Below are 21,976 nucleotides of genomic sequence, written 5' to 3' on the forward strand. Positions count from 1 at the left end.
TTCTCTGGCACCTTCACGGGCTGATGTTTTACATTCTGTACAATTCACATTCCAGAAAGAATCCCATTGGCTCTCCTGATCTCTGCCTGATCTGTTTGGACAGAGCTGGTGGAACAGCACCTCCCCATCCCCTTCCTGCCATTCCCAACTTGCAGGTGTTGGAGGACAGAGCAGAGGCCAGGGTCACGTGCTGGAAAACAAAGCTGCCCAAGGCCGGCTCCTCAGTCCGCCACCATCTGCCAGCAGTTTCATAGACCCACATGCCGACGTCAACCACTTGCCTCTCACACATCTCAGTGGTTCTCACCGCTGTGCAACCACAGACTACCTGCAGGCAGGCAGTCACCAGTGACACACCTGACATGATGGCGGAGGAAAACGGTGGTTGTCTCGCTGGGATTCAGCTTCATGAGCAGAGTCCTTCTTGGGCAGCACTGAATCCTTACCTTCCAGCGCAGAGCCGAGCGCAGAGCAGGCGCTGTGACGGGGCTGGAGGGCAGGGAGGTCTTGTGAGGTGTGGGGTTCTCACACATTCAGAAGGACGAGTTCGTTTCCATGCCTCCCATGCCCTGTGCCCCATCTGAGGACAGCACTGACTAATCCTACAAATTGTTCTTTCCTTGCGGCCTCCCCCTTCCCCCCAACTTTTTGTTTCCTCCTTCTAAGGCCTGGTCTCTTGGTAACTGGACTAAGTGCCACTGCCGGGCTGTCACTTCCTGCTAAGGCAGATTTGCCACACTGCCCAGTAATGGAAAAAGCAAATACACTCTGAGTCCTGGGGCTTAATTATCATAAGACTCAATATACAGTATAAAATATTCAGGATAATTTATTATTCTCACATAGCCATCAATAGAATCTCTTATATAGCCATTATCTTGTCATTAACAAGAATTCGTACTTCTTGTTCCAAAGCTGACTGACCAAATGTTTGTGTTAATTGACCTAGTTAGTCAGTGTCTCTCTAAATGTATAATTTTTTTTTAATATGATGTTCCCTATCCCAGCATTTTAAGTTTTAAAGGAAGCACCTTGTACACCATGAGTAAGCCTTGGGTAAGGAATCACAAAAGGTCATATCCAAAATTGTAGGATTTTATGCCCGGATGAGACTCCATAGATCCTTTATATAGTAGACAGAGACCGTGATGACTCTGGAAGGGTTGAATGCTTTGTCAGTAGCAGAGCAGGAACCACAACCATGATGTGTGACAGGCGCTAATAAAGTCTCTCTTCCTAAACCATACATAGTAAGGCAAAATCCCTTTTTAAATTTAATTATTTTTGTTTGTTTCAGATGTTCATAGTAAACCATTCACATCGCAAAAAGCCTAGCAAAGGTGTACAGAGTGAGTTTTTACCTGTAGCAGATGGGTCTGTAGCAGGTGTCTAGAGCTTGAGGAAGGGGCATGGGTTTTGCCTGCCCTTCTGAAAGTCAGCTAAGAGGGCACCTCGGGGGGCCGTCTCTCTTCATTCCACCACATTCCGTAAGTGCAAGAAAATGTTTTAGAATATCTGGGTTTTTTTTTAAAAAAAGGTGTGACTTTATTTAAAATTAAGAGAATTTTTTGCTTCTTGATGGGCTTGGAGGTGTCCAGGGTGAACTTGACAGTTAACTTGCACCCGTGGCACTTGAGTTAATATGTCCTTATCAGCAGGCAGCACTGCACCACTGCACTATGGAAAAAGACAGCTATTAGTGGTAATGTGCAGGATCCCGGATCACAGGCGCTTCCTCTGCTGGCTAGGGAGAGCTTCAGGAGCACTGGTGATCTCTCACTTCGTCTTTACAGCCCCAGACCCTCCCTTACTCCAGAGCCCTCCACTGCTGCCTGCTCGTCTGCTCAGCTCAGCTGCAGCTCAGGGAGAGGGGGGTCCTGAGCACCCAGCTTTCTTTCCCTTTGCCTGTTTTCTTTGCCTTTTGTGTTTGTTTGTTTGTTTGTTTGTGTAAGTCGTTTTTATTGATAAGAAGGCAATGCAGCAGGGACACCAGCCTTTGATGGCAGACCTTGCTTGAGTAAAAGTACCGTATGGCCTGTACGCTCCCTGCCTCACGAGAGATGAGGCCACAGGGTTTTCAGGAGCAACAGCAGCTGCATTTTTGGTTTCGGATGTTAACATTTTTGTGTTCTCCTTGCCAGTGGACAGCATATCCTGTGCCCTGTTCCTGGATCACTTAGGACACAAAAGCAAATCTGGAAACTGGAAAACACTCAGAGCAGATTTTGAACTTCCTTCTCTCTCCTTTTTTTCCCTTTTAAGACTTATTTATTTATTAGAAGGAGGGAGGGAGATCCAGAGATCTTCCATTAGCTAGTCCACTCCCTGAATGCCCTCAAAGGCCAGGACTGGTCCAGGCTGATACTGGGAGCCCAGAGCACCATCCTGATCTCCCACATGGGTGCAGGGGCCCAAGGACTTGGGCCATCCTCCACTGCTTTCCCAGGCACATTAGCATGGATTGAAAATGGAGCAGCTATGCCACAACACAGGGCAGGGGGCGGGGGCTTCCCACTTTCTGTGTTCACACCTCAGTCCATACTGTTGTCATGTCCTGTGTGTTGTGCCCTACAGGAAGTCTTACATGAACTGAATGTCAAAGTCATTGTGTTTCTCTCCTTTAATTCTGTTGTAGCAAAATGTTTGAATTATCCTCATCTATAGTCATATGTAAATGAGTAGATCACAGTAAAAAGTGAAAGTTTGAAAACCACTTATCTGCGCTACTCTGTATAGGCAGCTCTAGCTTGGCTTAGGCATTCAGATATCACAAACCCCTTCCTGCTCTCCTGGCCCTGACTTTGAGCCTTGCTCATGTAATAGATTCTGCCTCCTCCCCTGTTCCCTATTTCTGAGTGCCTGTTTTGGCAGCCTGCCTAGAGGCCCCCTTGTTTCGGGGAGGGAGGGACTTCAGAGAGGATGGGTCAGAGAGAGAGGTTTGATTCCTTTCTCTCATCCACCTGTCTGACAGCATTGATGAGTGGCTGTTTACTTATTTCCACATGAAAGGGGGCAGGGAAGCAGCCTGTGTCAGCCTCCTCCCCTAGACTAGCAGGAGCTCAGCGCTGGGAGCGGAGCAGCCCATGGAACAAAGACCCTTCTTTGCCTTTTTATCTACCTAGAGCGGCTGGGGTTCAGCTTCCACCAGCCCAAAGGATTCTCTGCTGGAAAATGTTTGGAATACATTGCTGCTTAAGTTGTTTAACTCCCTGGGCCTGGTCTCTAGGACGCAGAGCGAGCTGCTGGGCTCCCCGTGGCTTCCCCAACCTCTTCATATTTCAGAATACCTGGGAAGTCACAGGAGGAGTGAAGGTCCTCCACCAGCATAACTCAGAAATCTTCATGCCCTTGACTGAAAACTCTCGCCCCTGGGTGCTTCGGGCTCAGTACTTTGCCCTCCCTCACTCCACTGCTAGTCCCCAGTGCACGGATGGGCCACCAGGAGCACCCCAGACTGTCCCACCTAAGTGGCTGCCAGGGGTCAGAAACAAACTGATGATCTGTTTCAGCATTGTTCTTGTTCTGCAGTCGTGTGTTATCTGTGGTTATGTGGCAGAATAGTTCAGTGGAATTGTTTATTTTTCTCTCTGGCAATTCTGCTTTTGCTTAGCTTGCAGATATAAAATGAAAAGTGTTTTTGGCTATTGAGATGGTGGGAAACACAGGCTATCTTTCTTTCCATTTTACTCCTGCCTCATCTCTCCCTCCAGGGTTAACCTCATACTCTGACATACAACTTTATTGCTTCCTGTTACAAAAGTAACTTCTCCCCCTTCCCAGCATTCCCCATGATCTTCCTGCCCACGTGACACCTAGCAGGGCCTTCAGCCACCCCGTCATTGCGAGGGCGAGAGATGGGCATTGCCTCCAGCTCAGTCTCCCCTCCCGCTACAGCACTGCCCACCCATCACTTCCTTTCATGCCATGTAGTCCGTGTATGAGGCCTTGAGGCTCAGAGAGAAAGCTGTTCTTCATCTTCTGAAAACTCAAGATCCAGGCTGCGTGGCCAGGAAGAGCAGCGGCCACCTGCTATTACCCATAGTGAGTTATGCCACCTGTGCTGGTGGCAGTGGGCCCTCTGGTCCCCAAGGCCCTCCAGCAGGGGTCTGTGGTATGGCCCAGCTGCCTTACTGCTGACCTGCATGCCAAGTCTCCTGTGCCTTCACGTGAGACCACTTGGGCCAGTGATTCAGACTGGACAGTTCACGCATCCTCTCCTGAATTTGCAGGTCTCAGCTCCAATTCAACTTTTTAATTCAGAATTACAGCCCCAGCATGAATTTCTTCTAACTATTTGTAAAGTCTTACCCATACGTAAAAATGTAATGTTTTTCATGGTCTGTCTCAGAGGTCTACTATTAATGATAAACATACTTGCAAAGAAAGAAGACAGGCTGCCTGGTTAGTTAATGAGTAGTTATTTTATAATGAAATAGTCATTGGATTCAGAGAAGTGTCAAGGACAACATTCTGTCCTCAGGGATCTCACAGGCCAGTCAAGGTCAAAGAAAACTTAGCCTAGCAATAGTGATGGCAATGACAAAGATGATAGTAATAATAGCTGAAATGCGCTGTGCCATTCCACATGGCAGGCACTGTCATCAAATATGTGTTGTAGGGTCCAGCATTGCATTGTAGTACAGCAGGTTAAGCTCCCACTTTGCATGCCAGCATCCCGTGCCAGAGACCTAGTTTGATTCCCAGCTGGTCTACTTCCAGTCCCAGTCCCTGCTAATGTGCCTGGGAAGGCAACAGAAGATGGCCAAAGCACTTGGGTCCCTGCCACCCATGTGGGAGACCAGCGTGGATTTCTAGCTCCTGGCTTTAGCGTGGCCCAGATCTGGTTGTTGCAGCCCTTTAGGGAGTGAAGAGGCAGATGGAAGATCTCTTTCTCTGTCTTACCTTGTCTCTCTGTCACTCTGCCCTCCAAATAAACTAATATTTAAGACAAACAAAACAAAAAATATTTTTTTAAAGATTTATTTTATTTGTTTGAAAGGCAGAATTACAGAGAAAGAGAGACAGAGAGAGAGAGAGATTTTCTACCCATTGGTTCACTCCCCAAATGCTCACAATGGCCAGGGCTAGACCAGGTCAAAGCCAGGAGCCTGGAACTCCATCAGGGTCTCCCACGTGAATGGTAGAGACCCAATTACTTGGGCTGCCTTCCACCGCTTTCAATCTCGTTAGCAGGAAACTGGATTGGAAGTGGTGCAGCCTGGCTTCAAAACAGGGCTCATATTGGATGCCGGAGTCACAGACAGCTGTATAAGCTGCTGAGCCACAGTGCCAGACCCAAAAATAAAATAGAATCTCTGCTAGCTCACACAGTAACCTCTGAAGTAGATATAGTACTGCATCTGTTTTACAAATAGGGAAACTGAGATTTTGTTCAGCAATTTGGTCAAGGTCACAAAGCTAATTAAGTGGTAGAATTTGGGTATGAATTCAGGTCAGAGAGATTCCAGATCCCTTCTCCTTCTTCAGTATTATTTATTCCTATCTCTTATTCTCAATGAAAATCTGATGGTCCAATTGTCCAAAATATACAGAGGGCAGTGGGGGGAGCTTATCTGAAGAGGAAAATGACACTGAACTAACACTTTGGAATTTGCTGTGACAGCTAGAGAGTAAGGAGGCAGTGTCTAGGAGGCAGCTAGAACGGCTCTCAGGAGGCAGAATGGCTGGGATAGCAGTGTCATTTAGGTGAGAGCACCATTTATGTAAGCAACGGGGAAAGCTGAGAGGCCACAGCAGTGTAAGGAGCAGAGAGTACAAATGAGGATTCTTGCCAAACCTTGGAGGCAGTGTTTGCTGCGCATCTCATTTAGGGACACTCCTTTCTGCAGGTTTCTTCCCATTCCCAGGTGCTGTGGCCGAGAGCCCCTCGCTGTCATTCCTGTTGTGGCATTGTTACTTTTTTGCATCTGAGGAGAAAGAGCTAAAACCCTCCACTTCTCCCAGGGCCTCTAGTTTAGTATCAGTATGGGACTCAGGCATGACAGGTGGCAACTGGCAGGGGACCATCCCTGCTGGCCCGTAGTCCTAGGCCGGCCCCTTCTCACCACAAATTCTTCTTTTGTCCCAATACAGGCATCGAATGCCCCAGGGGAGCCCGAAACCTCCCAGGCCTTGTGCAAGAAGGAGAGCCCTTCAGTGAAGAAGCCACGCTTTTCACCAAGGAACTGGTGCTGCAGCGAGAGGTAGGACATCTTCCGGTTGCTTCTTCTGTAGGGGTGCAACATATCAGTTGCCATACGCCTATCAGTTTCTTTCTCCACTGCCCAGCCGTGCGCATCCACGATCCACGTCGTATTTGCATGGGCGCTGCATTGCTGGCCCCTTGCCTGCAAATTACTCCTCCCCACTGGTGGCCGGGGATGTGTGGTGAACACCAGGCCAGCCCAGCGAGGACCCTAAAGCAGAGCTCACAGCTTTGCAGTCCTCCTCCTTGGCGAATTAGCCTGAGCGGCCTGCCTCCAGCTGGATTTAGAAGCTTGACTAACCCTGTCAGGGGCCAATTTTCTTTGAACATTTATTTGTATCTTTGAGTAATTGCATTTTCTGTAGCGGGTTTTCTAACTTAATTTAATTGTATTTCTGGTTCTGCCTGTTGGGCTGGCTTTTGCAGGCCGGAGTTAGGCTCTCAACTGCTGTGGTGCCCTTCTACCTGCTAATTTGGGGCAAGGCTTGGGGAGCAGATCCATCTTCTTTGCAGGAGTATGCCAGCCATTCATCCTGCTAGGTGGGCACAAGAAAGGAACAGTGGGGAAGTGGGCTCAGGCTTAAGGTATCGAGTCTGCCTTTGTCCTTGTTTCTTTCACAAGCAAATCCAGCAGGCCCTTCCAGGTTTCATGCAGTGTCATCATTTGTGCAGAGCTACAAGATGATGAGATGCATACCTCTTTGATAAGCCTCAGTGTCACATTTTGATTTGAATCACCAGCAGACACGTTATGAGGGAGAGCGAGTTACAGGAGGTACTCATGTCAGACTACCCTAGCCTTGAGATAATGACCACTTTGACTTCCACCTTAGTGGTAGCATTACGATTGGTTGCCATCTCCATGGGAATCCTCTCTCATTTGCCTTCTCATTTTGTGAAAGAAACAAATTAGGTGAAACAAATCTTATTCTCTCAATTCAAGAGACAGAGGTCCAATTTCCCACATATCAACTACAAATGCTAGGTACTACATCTGCTTTGTTGGGCATTTATTTACTTTTTTTTTTTTTTTTTTTTGGTGGGTGTATGACCTGCTTGTATTCTCAGATTCACTGCCTGTATTTTGGTTTTTATGGAGATGCCTGTTTGGTTGGGAAGTAGAAATCCTTAGATTAGTAGAAGTCCACAATATAGCTTGAATTTCTGTTCAGTTAAGATAGCCCTCTGCCATAGAAATATTTCAGGAAACCATACACTCAGTTGTCTGTCAGTACTTGGCACAGATTTTAAAGTGACCTAGGGAAATGTGGAAAAGGCAAATATTGTACAACTTCCCTCTAATTTTATGGGCCTTCGGATAATGCGCAGAGTGTCTGTGACGGCAAAAGCAGTTGAGTCCACTAATGACTTCCAGACGTGACAGAAGCAGCAGCAATGGATTTCTGTCTGTTGGCTGACCTTGTGACAGAGAGAGGAATTCTCATTGCTGTATTGCCAGAGGTATTTGCTGGGGGCATTCTCCTTACCCACTATCTAAGTCAGATTATCTGCTTCCTGGAGTTTCTTTCCCTTTCTTTGCCACCCCTTGTTTTTTTCCCCAGGCACTTTCTTCCTGATCATGATTTTGACACAGTGATGATATCCCAAAGTGCTGTGGGTCAAACTGAACACCGACCACTAAAGGCAGTGAAAAAAACTCTCTTAACTATCTCGCAGGGATCGTGACCTTACCTTGGTCTGGATACTCACTAAGGTTTCAGTGGTGAAAAGATTGTCCTTGACAATGAACCTTCCTGCGTTTTCCTAGCAGTTCACATGATGACCTTGTCTGGCCCCTTGGAAAGGTCTTTAAAAAAAATATTTATTTATTTATATGAAAAACAGAGTTGCAGAGAGAGCAAGGGCTCTTCCATTCACTGGTTCCCTCCCCAAATGGCCACAGTGACTGGGGCTGGGCCAGGCCAAAGCCAGGAGCCTGGAACTCCATCTGGGTCTCCCATGTAGGTGGCAATGGGGCCCAAATACTTGGGACATCTTCCCAGGCACATTGGTAGGAAGCTGGGTTGCAAGTGGAGCAGCCGGGACTCCAACCTGGCTCTTATGGGATATTGACAATGCAATCAGTGGCTTACCCTGCCCATGGAAAGTTCTTTACTTCATCTAATGTATGAAAATTGTTTTCTGAACAGCCTAGGAATGAAGAGGCTGTCGTTTTACTGCATTGCTTTCACCTGTGTAATGCCACCTTTTTGATTCCATAAATTGTCTTGGGGACCTTTTCGCTCTGCCCTCTTCCCCGTGCCGCACGAGGATTCGGTGAAGGAAAGCCGTCTGTTGCGTCGGTACTTCCTCAGTGTGGTCGCACAGCTCCTGCTCGGCTATCTCTTACCTGCAGGGCAGCCTGCGTTGTGCCACGTTCCGCTCCAGGAGCTCTGCTGGAGTCGAGACAGTGCTGCGATGGCCACAGCTGAGCTGGTTGGTTTTGAACTTGTTCCTAATTCCCATGCTGCTCAGATTTGGCTGAGAGAACCAGGTATTCTGCAGATGTGAGTGTCCGTGGCCTCGCCCCATCCTTTCCCTTTAAATGTTTTCTTCATGTTATTTTTGGACAGGATTTATTTATATCCATCAGGCTTTCCCCAGTTCCTGTCAATCTGTATTACTATAGGGATGTTGAAGTACACAGCTCGTATGATTTTGAAGCAAAGAGTGTCCTGGTTGTGAGGTTGGACTCCCATAAACTGACTTGAGAACAATCTAGAGTTAGGAAGGGACAGTGAAACCATCCCATGCCAAGGAGAGTTCAGTAAGCTGGCATATAGGCTGCCTGGCACAGGAAAACAATCCCATGTTTATTAAGCACATTGTTCTAGATTTGTCAGTACAGGAATTCCTGCCTGTCTCTTATTCTGGGTAAAAGAAAAAAATTGTAGTCTTTCCATCCCATAACTTCCTATGGAGCCTGCAAGTATCAGAGAAGTCTCGCTACATTTTGCAATGGCCCTGTTACCTTGAGACCTGATACACCTGCCTTCCCTGAACTCGTCACACAATGACTGACACTCATCTGCCCAGAGCTTCCCACACTTGCAGCCACCACTGTCTGTCCTGCTGCCTTTCACTGCACTTACTGTTTCTCTCCAGCTTGCTACTTGGTGCTTCTTCTCAACCATTGGTTCCTGTTAGCTTTTGTTCTTGGCCCTCCCTTGGAAGTCTGAGAGGACCATTCTTGGTCAGTGGTCTAGGCTTTCTGACGGTGCTGCTGACCCCAGGGTAGGGAGGACAGTAAGTTAGACAGCTTGTATGTACCTGATCTTGTATTTGACCTTGAAGCCCAAAGCAGCCAAAGAATTTTGCTTCCCAAACTCACTACACTCTGTTGATATATAGCAGCAGTGGGCAAATCTGGTCCACTGCCCATTTTCCTAAATAAAGTTTTGTTAGGTAATAGCCACATGAATTCTTGGGGGTGTGCTGAATTGGGTTTCAGTGTCTTGGAGCCCTGAAAGTGTAAGTTGGCTGTCTTATCCCCTGCCACAGAGGCTGGGCTGCTTCCAGACCACACAACATGAGATGATTGTGTCTGTCGCTGTAGCTGTGACCATGAGCCATGAGTGCTGTTTCCTCTTGGACAGCATGCGTTTGGTGACATCCCCTTCCTCCTCACTCCTTCCCCTCCCCCCGTACAGCTGCCTCTTTAAGGCAGTTCCCTGCCACACTGCCAAGGACAGGAAGATCTGGTGTAATTTCCCAGATGGGGAATTGTGCCCGTTGCTAGCATCTTCCCAGAAGTAGTGATGAGAGACAGCATGAGCTAATGGGTAGATAACTGGCTTAAAAGTGCAAACTCCTAGGTTTTCACACTCCAGTTATCGTGTGCTCTTGGGTAGTGATTCTTTCCAGCCTTGGTGTTCCTGTCTGAAAGACTGATCTAGCAATCCCAAGCATTCCTCTCCCTTTGGAGTCCCTTGTTGTGAGTAGCACTGTCATATGGGCTCTCTTGACCTTCTCGCAGAAGGTCAGCTGGCCCGAACAAGTATGTCACATCTTGACACTCTTGCTGACCAGTTGCAGCACGGACAGCCCTGTGATGGCTGCTAGCTTGGGGAAGCCTGAATGTCTGAGATCAGTGTCACAACGTACTGTTTGGTATTTCCAGGCTGTATTAGATGCAGTTCGCTGGCAGTAGCAAGGATATATAAGGTTCAGTGACCGTTTCCAAGGTCTTGCTCAATGACCCCTCTGTCCTCTCTGAGGCCTCAGACACTGCCTTTTGCTGCTGACTGGACAATGACATCTTTACGCTGGTCAGCCCCAGCTGAAAACTCGGGCTGCTGCCCTGACCTATTTCCCTTTTTCCTGCTGGCATCAGAAGGGAGGACGTCCCCCTGGGGAGCTCATTCTGCAGGATGCAGTGGCCAGGGCACAGCCTTGGCTTTCCTCTTTTCTCCCCTACCCCTGCCTTTTTTTTTTTTGAAAAGCAAAGATCCATAAAAGCATCATGCGTTGTTATTAAAAGAGAATGTATTTACATTTCCAGGTAATGAGGGCTCACCATGAATACTGGTATCTATTTATGGAAAGGTATATGTCTGGGAGAGAAACAGAGTAAAGGGAAAGGTGGGTCCATGTCTGTCATTTTAGCTCCCAGTGTGCTGACTCCTGTCTGAAAAGGGTGCCCTATTCCAAGCAATTTAAAGCTGATTGAGGTCTAGACAGGGCCCTTCCCCACTGAGGAGACCCATGGGAGGAGGGAAGGCAACAAGGTGCAATCTCTGGGTCAAAGAGAAGGGGACACTTCCAGCCATGGGGGAATCTAGGAAGGTGAAGGATGCCTGGGCGAGGACAACAGTGAAATTTGCTCTCTAGCACTCCCTGCTTGCCATGTCCCCTGGGAACCTGGCTGGAGCCCCTGATTATTATCTGCTACAACAGCAAGCGGGCAGTCTAGCAATGTTGCAGGCATTTGCAGCAACATCTCATTCTTTATTATCTCAACCACTGCCCAGGACAAAGGGCATACACCATGGTCAGCTCCCTAAACAGCTCGCATGCCACAGCATTTCAGAGGTATTGGGGGTAGGGGTGTTAGGCTCTTCTCACCTCCCCACACCCCCTTTCCACTTCACCACCCACCAGTTGACCTTCAAGTTTAGATGGTCTGGTTAAAGACTGCTGTCTTAATAGTGATCAAAACTTAATTTTACGTTAATTTTTTGAAAGTAATTCTGTATACAATATTTTAATCTCATAGTAAACCTGTAGGAAGGTTATTCCCACTTTCCAGTAACCTAGCTCTACTCACAGAGTTGGTTGTAGGACAGATGCCAAAACTCAAAGGTATACGTCCCAAATCACATAGTTGTGGTCATATTTTACCACCTTTCAGACTGGGGATATTGCAGACTGGTTAAAGGGCTCCTAAAGGTCCAACTTCAACTGAGCAGGGTCAGTGTTCAGTGAGGAACTGTGGGTTCCAATCCTGGGTGCTCACAACTGAGCAGGGTCAGTGTTCATTGAGGAACTGCGGGTTCCAATCCTGGGTGCTCACGACTGAGCAGGGTCAGTGTTCAGTGAGGAACTGTGGGTTCCAATCCGGGGTGCTCACAAAATGCTGAGCAACGTAAGAAGAGTTGCAGTGGCCATGCCTAAATGTGTACTCTGCTGTGGTCAGTTCTTACATTTGCCTGCTTCCTGCTACCTGCTTCCTCTGTGGTTCAACCTTTGTGAGCCTTACTTCTTAAATTATGACTGCTTCTTTTACATTTGGCACTGGTTTATTTATTAAAAAGAACCAGATTCTTTTTAAAAAACAAATCTGACTATGGAAGTGCATTTGTTAAAGAAAACAGGATTCCCACTTGTCTCTGGGAAAAAGTCCTGTATCCATAGTTTACCTATATCCTTCATTACTTCTCCAGTGTCATTTCTTACCCCCACTCACTTTATCATTTGTACTTCATCAGAAGAGACCCATTATAGTCAGTTACCCAGACATACCATTACCTTTCTCTCTCCCACCATTTTGTGGGCTCATGCTCTCCACCTAATATATGAGTTATCTCCTTTCCATGCCGCTCTATCTATGCCTGTCTTTTAAGGTCCACCTCCTTTTCTGGGAAGCCTTGCCCAGCTCTCCCAGGCTGGGTAAGATGTCCTCCTCTCAGCGCCCCCAGCACCCCTTGCAAACACCATGTGCTCACCAGCGTTACTGTTTGTATGGTTCTCTCCCCTACTAGAGGACAGAAATCATGTTTTGTCATAGTAATGGACCTTTGTTAAATCTACTAAGTGGTTCCCTGTGACCTAATTCTAGAGCCTGGGGAGAAGCTCTTTTGTTGTTGTTTGTTATATTTCTTTGGCAAATCTCTCTAAGCTCTCTGTAGGGAAGGGAAGAAGCCTTTGGAGTACTGAGGCTGGACACAAAACTGCTGGTTCAGGAATTTGTCATTGTCAAGGTCCATAACCAAGACTTGATTGTGTACTTTCTCCGGGGCCCTGGGTCTTCCTGGCTGTCCATCCAACCATTATACTTAGAGTAATGAGAGAATGATGGGCACGTGTTTTCAAAAAATTTAGTGTTCAAATAGAAGCAGTTAACGTCCCTTCACTTTTCTCAGGGAGGCAACTCGTCTCCCTCCCAGCTCCGGTTCCCACCCTCAGCATTTGTGAATTAGGCTATTAAACAAATGGAGAAGTTTATTTTGGAGTTTGGCCCAACAAATTTCCATTCCGAGATGGGCTGTAAGTGCTTTGTGGCTACCAGGCTGTTATCTGCCCTCTTACAGCCCCTCCATTCCTTGGCTCCAGGCCCTCGCCAAGTACCTGGAAGGGGGGCCCTCAAATCCCTCTCCACCACTAAGTGAAAAGGACATCACAACAAGTATAGGTGAACTTGAAAATTACAAGGGGGATGCGGTCACATTGCCCTCTGTCCCTTCCTGTCAGCTTCGCAGTTCCCAGGACGGCTTTGGCTCCAGTCACCAGTTGCCTTCCCCATGCAAGCTCAGCAGCACGTGCTGACGGGTGCCAGCAGCGCTGGCTCCAGTGGGATTCCTGTCTGCTGATGCAGGCTCACCTCGGCTGTCTCCCCATTCTTCTGCTTACAGCTTTCATGGCCAGTCAAGCATAGAAGTGCAGCCATTCTTCTGAAATCGCTGCTGGGCCTGATTTTTCATAGGCTTGGCCAAGATCCTGTTACCTGTGATCATGTCGTACAGGCTGACTGGTGTAGGTTTGAGATGCCTCACTACCCCCTGGATGCTAGTGTTGACATCCCAGGCTGGCTGTTCGGATGGGGAGTGGAATAAGGTGGGGTTCAGGGCCACAAGAGATTTGTTTTCTTTGGGACTTGTAGGACGCCCTCAAGGGTGTAATTCCCTCCCTGGTAGGAAGTTTCTCTTTTCAGCAGAAGTATCTCTTCCTTTCCCCTAGTGCAGCCGTCCCTACCATTGCTCTTCCCGGTCAGTTTGTTTTTCTCACTGTTCTTCCTATCAGAAAAAGAAAGAAATATATTTCTTGGACCTGACACTTTCACTTTCTTTCCCCCAAGTAGAGCAGTAGAAACCACGGCAGTGCCAAAACAATCCTGGCACTTATTTTTCCTCTCCCTCTTTACTTCTGACCCAGATCAGTCCCAGAGGAAAGATGGAAAAGGCTCCAAATACTTAAGTCGAGGCCTGGGGGTAAGGATAGTGGGCAGGGTTTGCCATTGAAGAGTGCATTTTCCGGTTCACTGTAAGATGATCATTACAAACACAGAGTCATGAAAATCCTCCACACCAAGCCGTGCCCAGAGAACCACTGCCACTCACAGAATATGGTGCTCAGTGCTATCTGACATGAAAGACTGTTCTTCTTGAGCCGTCCCTGCGAAAGACACCTATGGTCAGGCACATTCTCCCTCCAGGTCTACCTCTCTTAAAGTCATGTAGGCCTTGTGACCCTAACAAGTGGGAAATTGTTATCACGAAGAAGGTCCAAGGTCAGGTTGTGCTAGGAGAGCTGGATGCCATTGATTTCCATTTAGAAGTATTAGGTGCCCCTATTAGCAATTCCTGTTTTCTCTTACTTCTTCAGTCATCTTCGATACACACTGCTTCTTGGGCTTTGGTAAGGGCTCTCTTAAAAAGAAAATTGGGCACCGTGGCTCAATAGGCTAATCCTCCACCTTGCGGTGCCGGCACACCGGGTTCTAGTCCCGGTCGGGGCGCCGGATTCTGTCCCGGTTGCCCCTCTTCCAGGCCAGCTCTCTGCTATGGCCAGGGAGTGCAGTGGAGGATGGCCCAGGTGCTTGGGCCCTGCACCCCATGGGAGACCAGGAAAAGCACCTGGATCCTGGCTCCTGCCATCGGATCAGCGCGGTGCGCCGGCTGCAGCGGCGGCCATTGGAGGGTGATCCAACGGCAAAGGAAGACCTTTCTCTCTCTGTCTCTCTCTCTCACTGTCCACTCTGCCTGTCAAAAAAAAAAAAAAAAAAAAAGAAAATTGGGGCCTAGCATTCTAAACAAAAGATTGAAGAAAAGGAACTCAGAATTTTTGATTTTTCAGATGAAATACCTTATTGTGATATCTGTAGATCTTTAGTTCATTTAATGTCTTCTGACGAGCAGAGTGCTTTTCCAAACCACAGATGACCTCATACAGACCTCCCCACTATGTGTTTATAGGAGAGCTCCACACAGGAGCCCACTGCACTGGGCAGCGCCCATGCAGACTTGAGTTTGAGCTTTCAAGCTTGCATTTTGGATTAAGGAAGGAGGCTTCACTATTCTTTTTGCTCTAAACGTTTCTGGCCACACCTACTGTCTGAATTTTCCCCTTGGAATCACATAATTCTACTGACAGCTTTTTACAACACAGTTCTACAATGGCAAGGTTGCCTGAGCCGAATAAGCAGATTGGAGATTGCATTTGCTCTCCAGATAACACTAGCATTCTGGTGTTTCAAATGTGAATCTCCCAAGGATACAGGGATGAGCTGACCCTAACCCTGCCCTCCTCTTAACCATTCGCCTGCTCACTTCTTGTGTCTGTTTTTGCCAAGGACTTGATGAAAACCTGTGTTCCAAACCTGGCATTATTAATGAAGTTCCCACTTGCAACTCCACCCGTGGCAGTTTCTGGTCAGCTGAACCTAAGTGGATTTTGAAAATGAAAGTGACCAGTGGTCTGTTCTGAAATGCTGTGGTGCATGAAATAAGATTATGAGCAAGCTTGAGAATTAGCAGCAGATACCCTAACCTGGCCCAAACAACATGTGTCACACAGTCAGACAGGAACAGCTCATTCGTACACTCATCTCTGGAACATTTAAGGGCATCTTTCTCTTCTTGGTTACTTACAAAAGCTGTTAATAACATATGAAATGTCAATCCTGGATTCTCATTCCAGCGTCTTTATTTCCTCTGTGACCTTGGACACGTGCCTTATGTCTAAACCTAGGGCCATCTCAGTACATGCTAGAATTCATTTTGAATGATGTCCCTAGCATTGTGCAGTGCGGTGCAACAATACTGCTGAACCTGAGCTCTTCACCTATGTAAAGGGCGATACCTTCTCTATGAGTATGTTGTGAAAAATCACATGCATGTGTAAAATACTGAACACAGAATCTGGTAGGTATTACACACTTTGTGAACAATAATTTGTAGCACCATTTTAACCACAAAATGCTTTCAGGATTTTACTAAAGTCTTGGATTGAACCTCGTGTGTACAGGACACTATATCCAGAGTATGGTTGTAGGCTGGATATAATTATGTGTGTTGTGGCCAGCCTTCTTTTTAATAGCAACAGAGACCAATAGTTAGTCCTCTCTAGCAGCAAGTGACAGCAAATTGTTTTTGCTTCTTCTAGAAATCTTGTGCCCACGGCAGGCATTGTTAGTCAGTCACAGACTGAGATCCTCCTCAAAGCAGGGCCCCTCAAAACTGCTACCAGCTGAATAGATTTGGCCACTTACTGAGTAGAATCCTGTTTGCCATCCTTGGTCTTACTTCTCAAAAGAACATTTCCTTAAGTGCCTTCTGTGGCCAGCCCATCTTTTTTTTTTTTTTTTTTTTTTTTTTAAACCATATAGGGATATAGGGTAAGACAGGGTGTCTACCTCTCCTTCTGCATTGTACCCCACATTAGAATCACACCTACCTGTGCAGCATCATGTTCTATGGAAAAGCAAAGGTCTGGAGGCAATGCCAAAGAGTCCTAACCTTTGCAAGAAATCTTTTCTAGATTTGACGGTGGACTGATAAGGCCAACTATCACCAAGAGGAGTGGGAAGCTGGATTCCCCTGATAGCTGTGGATGTCTAGGAACTCACAGCTTGAGCATCCTTGCCGTGTACTGCCACTGCTGTGGGTGTGTGTGGAGGACGAGCTGCCACCATGAGGGCTCACTGTGCTGCTTCTCTTTTTACACCGGATTGGCCAGTCTCCTTCCTGGCTGGCCCAAGTGCTCTTATCCTGTGATGGAGTAATGGTGCTCCTTTTTCTGTCCCCTGCTTCCCTAGAATGACCACAGCAATCTAAGACTGCAATAGGTTTGTCCTTGAGCTGCATTAAACTGGAGAGGTAGAAGATAGCAGAGTGCCAGCTATGCACTGTAGCCAGCACAGGGACAGGCAAAGCACCCGAGGGAGACTCACTTGGGGTGATCTCTGTAGGTAGAACAGCCATCTGTTGAGCCAGCAGTGAATGGGTGAACCGGAATCTGTCCCATTTCCTTTTTCTTCCCATGTTAGCATATTGCTATTCCCTTCTCCCGATGCAATGAAGTTTTTTTTTTTAATTGGCACATATAAATTGTACATATTTATTGGAATTCTTAATGGTTACCCCTAAAGGATCTTGGCACTGAATGTACTGATAGAGATAGCAGATCACTCAGATAAGACTAACAGTTGCCACCAGCCTCTACCAGAGGCCAGCATGTGCCACATTACTCCAGAAGTCTTTGTGAAGTGGGTGCTGCCGCCTCTCCAGTTAAATACATCTAGAATCATTGACCCAAGGTTTTTATAGCAGTGCTGCAACCTTATACAAAGAAATGCAACAAATATTCCATTACCACTGATTGGATATGGATTTCTGGCCTGGCTACCTGCCACTTGGTAATTTTAGAATAGGGTCACTTTTGGAATTGGAAGATTCCTTGCAGGAGGAGAGTGGTGTGTGCAGAATAGTTGTTATCTTATCATCATGCACTCCCACAGCCATGCACCCCTCCTTCGTGGAGGGCCAGTCCATGGCGTGCCTGGCAGAGAGAGCCAGAGCTCTTCCAGCTGCTTCCAGGGTTGCAAACGTGGCCATTTCCAAATGCCCAGGGTGCACTTAACCACTTCCTCCTTCTAATCTCAGCACTTCCACTCGCAGCACATCAGCAGCTTTGGAACTTGCATTTTATTTTGCTGTACGTTTCGGCCCTTTGGATATTTGTGGGAGGAAGGTGGGGAGACTGGCAAACTGTGGTGTCACTGATTTCAGAATTATACAATTAACCCTGAGTCATTGCCTCTGGAGAATCATTTAAGCAGTAGTGCCAGGAGAATCCTGAAGGGCTCTTGCTGTTTGCCATTTTTCAGGTTGAATTCTGTTTCTTATTTGCTGTGTGTCTGCCTGCCTTGGTTCCACCATCTGCAAAATGGGAATGCCAAACCCTCATCTGCCTTGAGTATGCTGCAGGTTAATACTCAGGCGTGGAGGGGCCATTCCTCAGGATTCCCAGGTCCTAGATGATGTGTCGAGGGTGCTGAGAGATGTTGACAGAGAACTCTGGTCACAGGTTTGGTTTCGTTTCTCACCAGCATCTGAAAAGTGTGTGTCGGGGACCTTGAGATGTACCATTGGCCTGAACTTTGGCCAGTGTTTCCGTTTCTCTCTACCATAAAACCTGACTTTCACATTGCTTCTTTCCTAACGTGAACAGGGTATTGACTCTGCTCTCTGAAAAGAAGGATATCTGAAACAGAACTGGTCCCAGAGAATGTAGGGGTTGTAGCCGAGTGGTTGGTCTAAGCTTTGAAATGAAAATCAGACACTAAATATTGTATCTTCCTGCTAGTGGTAGTTATGTCCAGCTCTGGCAATACCACGTCCTGTTCTTGGCTCATCTGGATAATACTGTTTACATATGCAGTCTTTCCTCTTGCCTGTCTGTGTGTGGTCAGATTAAGACCAGACTGATAACACTTCAACCCGGGCCTCTGATCTCCAGGCCATGTCTTTCAGCCCAGAGTGTTTCAGGAGAGGCCTGAGCGCCAGAAGCTGTGACTCTTGTTGTGATCAAGTATGACACAGATAGCTTCACCCTGTCTGCCCCTGTTTATATCTTCTCGGCATGTGACCCAAGAGTAGGGTTAGTAAGATGGCGCAAGACATGGCCCTTGAAGGTTTTGATTCTTGCTTCCCCATCAAGACTTCTAGTCAGTGGCTGAGACAGCCCAGCCCAACATCACAAAAGCATGGCAACTTCAGAAACCCAAGAGGCTCTGGGATCTGTAGCACCTCTTGCTATATATGTCTCACCTGTATCAGGGGAGGCCCTGGGACCCTCAGGAAGCTTTGCCGGTGCGTGAGATGCAGAGGGAATCGTTGAGACTGCTTGACACGGCCCACCCTTCCAGGGGTGAGGAAGGGCTCTTGATGACACATCGCATGTGCACCCAGGCGCATATAGCACCCAGTGACTGGAAGCCTACCTCCAGGGAAATATGGCAGCCTCACACTCCCAGACCTTCATCTGCCCTTCCTCGCTCTCTCACCCACCCCCTGTGTTCCTATAATTTGTACAGTATCGTTGAGAGGTGTTGAAGAGATCAATAGCAATTCACCTTTTCCCTTATTGATTAAAGTGACAGCAAGGAAAAATGGCAGACAATACCCATTCATTTATCATGAGCGATCATTTCCTGCCAAGCCATCGTGGCCTCTCCCTCTGCTGGTTGTGTTGCTGATCTGCAGTTGGGGTTAGTCCTGCTTCCAGGCTTTTAGTTGGAATGAGAGAAACACTGGAGTTGGCTCCTGTAATCAAAGCGAGGTGAAGGAAGAGACTGAGGAACTGAGCGAGCACATGGCCATGGAGCCCATGCCTTGGTGCTGTGCTTTATTTCTCGAGGAAGCACCATGGCAGTAGACGGGCACTGCCGTCTCACCTAGCGTCTGCCCTGGGCCCCAGCCTCTCCTTCATTATGTACTTCTTCCCCTAGAATGGGAGTTGAGTGGGGAGTAAAAGGCCACGACCCGAGTGAGCCAGCTCCATTTTTGCTGAAGATGGCAAAGCTTTGTCCTTCCCTCCTGAGCCTTGGAGTGGTACAGCCGGCTCACCCTGGGGGAGTGTGTGATGCCCAGGGTTAGGGGTGACAGCAGGTTCTTGTGCATGGGGGTCCCTTAGCCACACCGTAAAGGAAGAAGGGAGAGAGTTCTTACCAGCTTCTCCCTTAAAACAGGCACGGGAAGGATGTGTGTTTTGCTTTGTCCCCCCCTCGCTGAGAACACCCTCTCACGTGAGCTCACTTGGAAGAGGTGATGACGGAGAGCCCCCAGAATATACCGTCTGTGCCACCACACACCAAAGTGCTCTTGAAAGCTCTGCATCGCAAATGCCAAATACTTATTAGTTCACTCACCTGGGGGGAAGGCCAAGGTTCCTTTGAATCCCAGGACTCTTCAAAGGAAAGTCAGCACTGACTACAAAGCCACAGCTTGGCTAACCCAGCTGCTGCTTGTCTTTTTTGTATCACATTTTGGACTTGGTTGCTTCTCACACAGAAGCCACTGTTGTCCACCGTGCCCAGCATGATCCCAGAGCTCTCTCCGCCCTCCATCAGCGCTGAGGTTGGCTGCCGTGGTGCCGAGTGAGCCAATTCCCAGAAACTCGTGCCGGTGCAGAGTCTGGCAAAGAGACAGTATTTGCAGGGCTACTTGGAGGGTAAACCCTGGTTGGCCACTTACCTGAGAGGCCCACGAATGGTGGCCAGCGGGAGTGGCGATCCTCCACACTGGTTGTTGCCATCACAGAGCTCACTCGAGTTTCTCAAGTCAGCTCGAGCACCCAGCCAGGCTCCTCCAGAGGCGCACTACCTTCCCAGTGCTCGCTCCTGAGTGCCCAGTGGGGTGAGCTCACTGTCTTGGATGTCCCTCCCACAGCAGGGAGACTTCGGCAGCAACCCAGCTTCGCTGTGGCAGGTAGCTCTGCAGTCCGCGGATGCCAGACCAGGAGAAGGCAGCCAGCTCTCTGTGACGCGGGTTAATTACATGTGAAGCTGCCAGCAGGATGACTGTTCTTTTCCCATGGATCGTTAATAAACCGTTCTGTCCTGCATGGGTGGGACAGGGCCTGGCTGTGACAGTTCCATTGTCTTCCCCCAGCTTGGTCCGATAGGTCTTCTCCACTTGAGCCTAAAGCTTTAAAAGTGGCTGGGGACAATGGGAGGGAGCGAAAGGAAACATCCATCGCTGTGTAATGCATGTGTTTTTCTCCCAAGCTAGAGAGCAGCCCCCTGCTTTCAGATCATATTGGCAGCCGAGGACAAGGGGTTCAAGGCTTGCCATGGGTGGGAAGTGCTAGTGGCTCAGCTCCCAATATTTGCAGCAAACTCGAGGCTGGGCCTGACTGGAGACAAGGCAACTAGTGCGGCAGATGGCGAATAGTCCTGCTCCACTGGGGCTCGAGATACGCACCACCTTCTTCCTCCAGCCAAGGCAGCCTCGTTCCTGCTCTGCCTGAATACAGAAAGCAGTTCTGGTTTTTTAGCAACTCCTTTTTTTAGGCAAAGATGGAAGAAGGCAAAGCAAATATAAAATGGCTATAGTTATAACCAATTTAGTTATAAACATTTCCCTGTCGGACCAAAATAGAGCTTTGCGTTCGTTGGCTAGAAGAATTTAGAATAGAAATCTGCATTTCTCCGTAGAGCATTGAGTGCAAAAATAAAAAAAAAAAAAAAAAAAAAAAAAAACCAGATTATAAATAGAAATAAGTGTGACCCATTCGGTTTGCAAGGACTTGAGCACCCAGGCTTCATAAGACTGGATTAGAGCATTTTGTTGGGAGAAGGGGTCTCGAGGTTAATGTAGTCTACTGCAGACATTTCACAGGGGTTGAGAAAACCCAGGCATGAAAGTGCTGTCCACGTGGGCACACTGACACCCTAAGTCCATCATAAGTCTCCACCTGCCCGAGGCATTGCTCTTACTTTGCCCCCACAGTGCCCACCAGCCGACTGTTACCACCCCGACTCGCCCACTGGAAGTGGAGGTAATCACTTGGGAATATTACATTGGCATGTAGAAAGGAGTAGGTGAGGCAGCAGAAGAGGTAAACGAGTGTGTTCCATTGAAAGTGTGTCACCTCACTAGGTGAAGGACAGGGGGCTGGGTCAGGAGAGGAAGCTGTCCAGAGCCCCGGCATTCTGCAGGGACAGGCCGGTGGACAGGGGAGCAGGGGTACTGCACCCAGGATGAGAAGACACAGGGTGGGAGGGCCCTACAGACATCTGAGAAACCTGGAATTTTCCATTGCTTTTCCTGGTATGCACTTGTGGGAAGGCTGCTGTCTGCTCAAGCCAAATTCTAACCTTCAGACAAAGAATACAACTAAGGAGTGTGAAACTGGTAAGTTGAGGGTTTTTCCTTTTGGACAGGGGTTGTACTACTTTGTTTAGGGGGTTTACTGAGAGAGTCGGGGGAATGTCAGATTGCTTCGCCTGGGCTGCCCTCGAACTCCCCAGGCAGAACTCCAGTTCCAACTCTCTGTGCTGCTCAGATTCCAGCAGGACACAGAGTGGACCCAGGAGCACCATCCCTTAACCCC

The 21,976-nt window shown here is 48.0% G+C and overlaps 1 protein-coding gene across 2 annotated transcripts in view; it reads left to right on the forward strand.

Annotated features, from left to right (window-relative positions):
- SND1 (staphylococcal nuclease and tudor domain containing 1) overlaps window positions 1-21,976 on the forward strand; it is a 407,933-nt gene that overhangs the window by 307,898 nt on the left and 78,059 nt on the right. For both annotated transcript variants that reach the window (XM_002712078.6, XM_089328543.1), the window contains exon 16: window positions 6,094-6,203. In XM_002712078.6, coding sequence (XP_002712124.1) covers window positions 6,094-6,203 — 110 coding nt within the window. The remainder of the gene's footprint in view (window positions 1-6,093; window positions 6,204-21,976) is intronic.

This window comes from Oryctolagus cuniculus, chromosome 3 (genome assembly GCF_051225735.1).
Source record: "Oryctolagus cuniculus isolate XC-2025 breed Fujian yellow rabbit chromosome 3, ASM5122573v1, whole genome shotgun sequence".
In the NCBI taxonomy this organism is placed as follows: Eukaryota; Metazoa; Chordata; class Mammalia; order Lagomorpha; family Leporidae; genus Oryctolagus; species Oryctolagus cuniculus.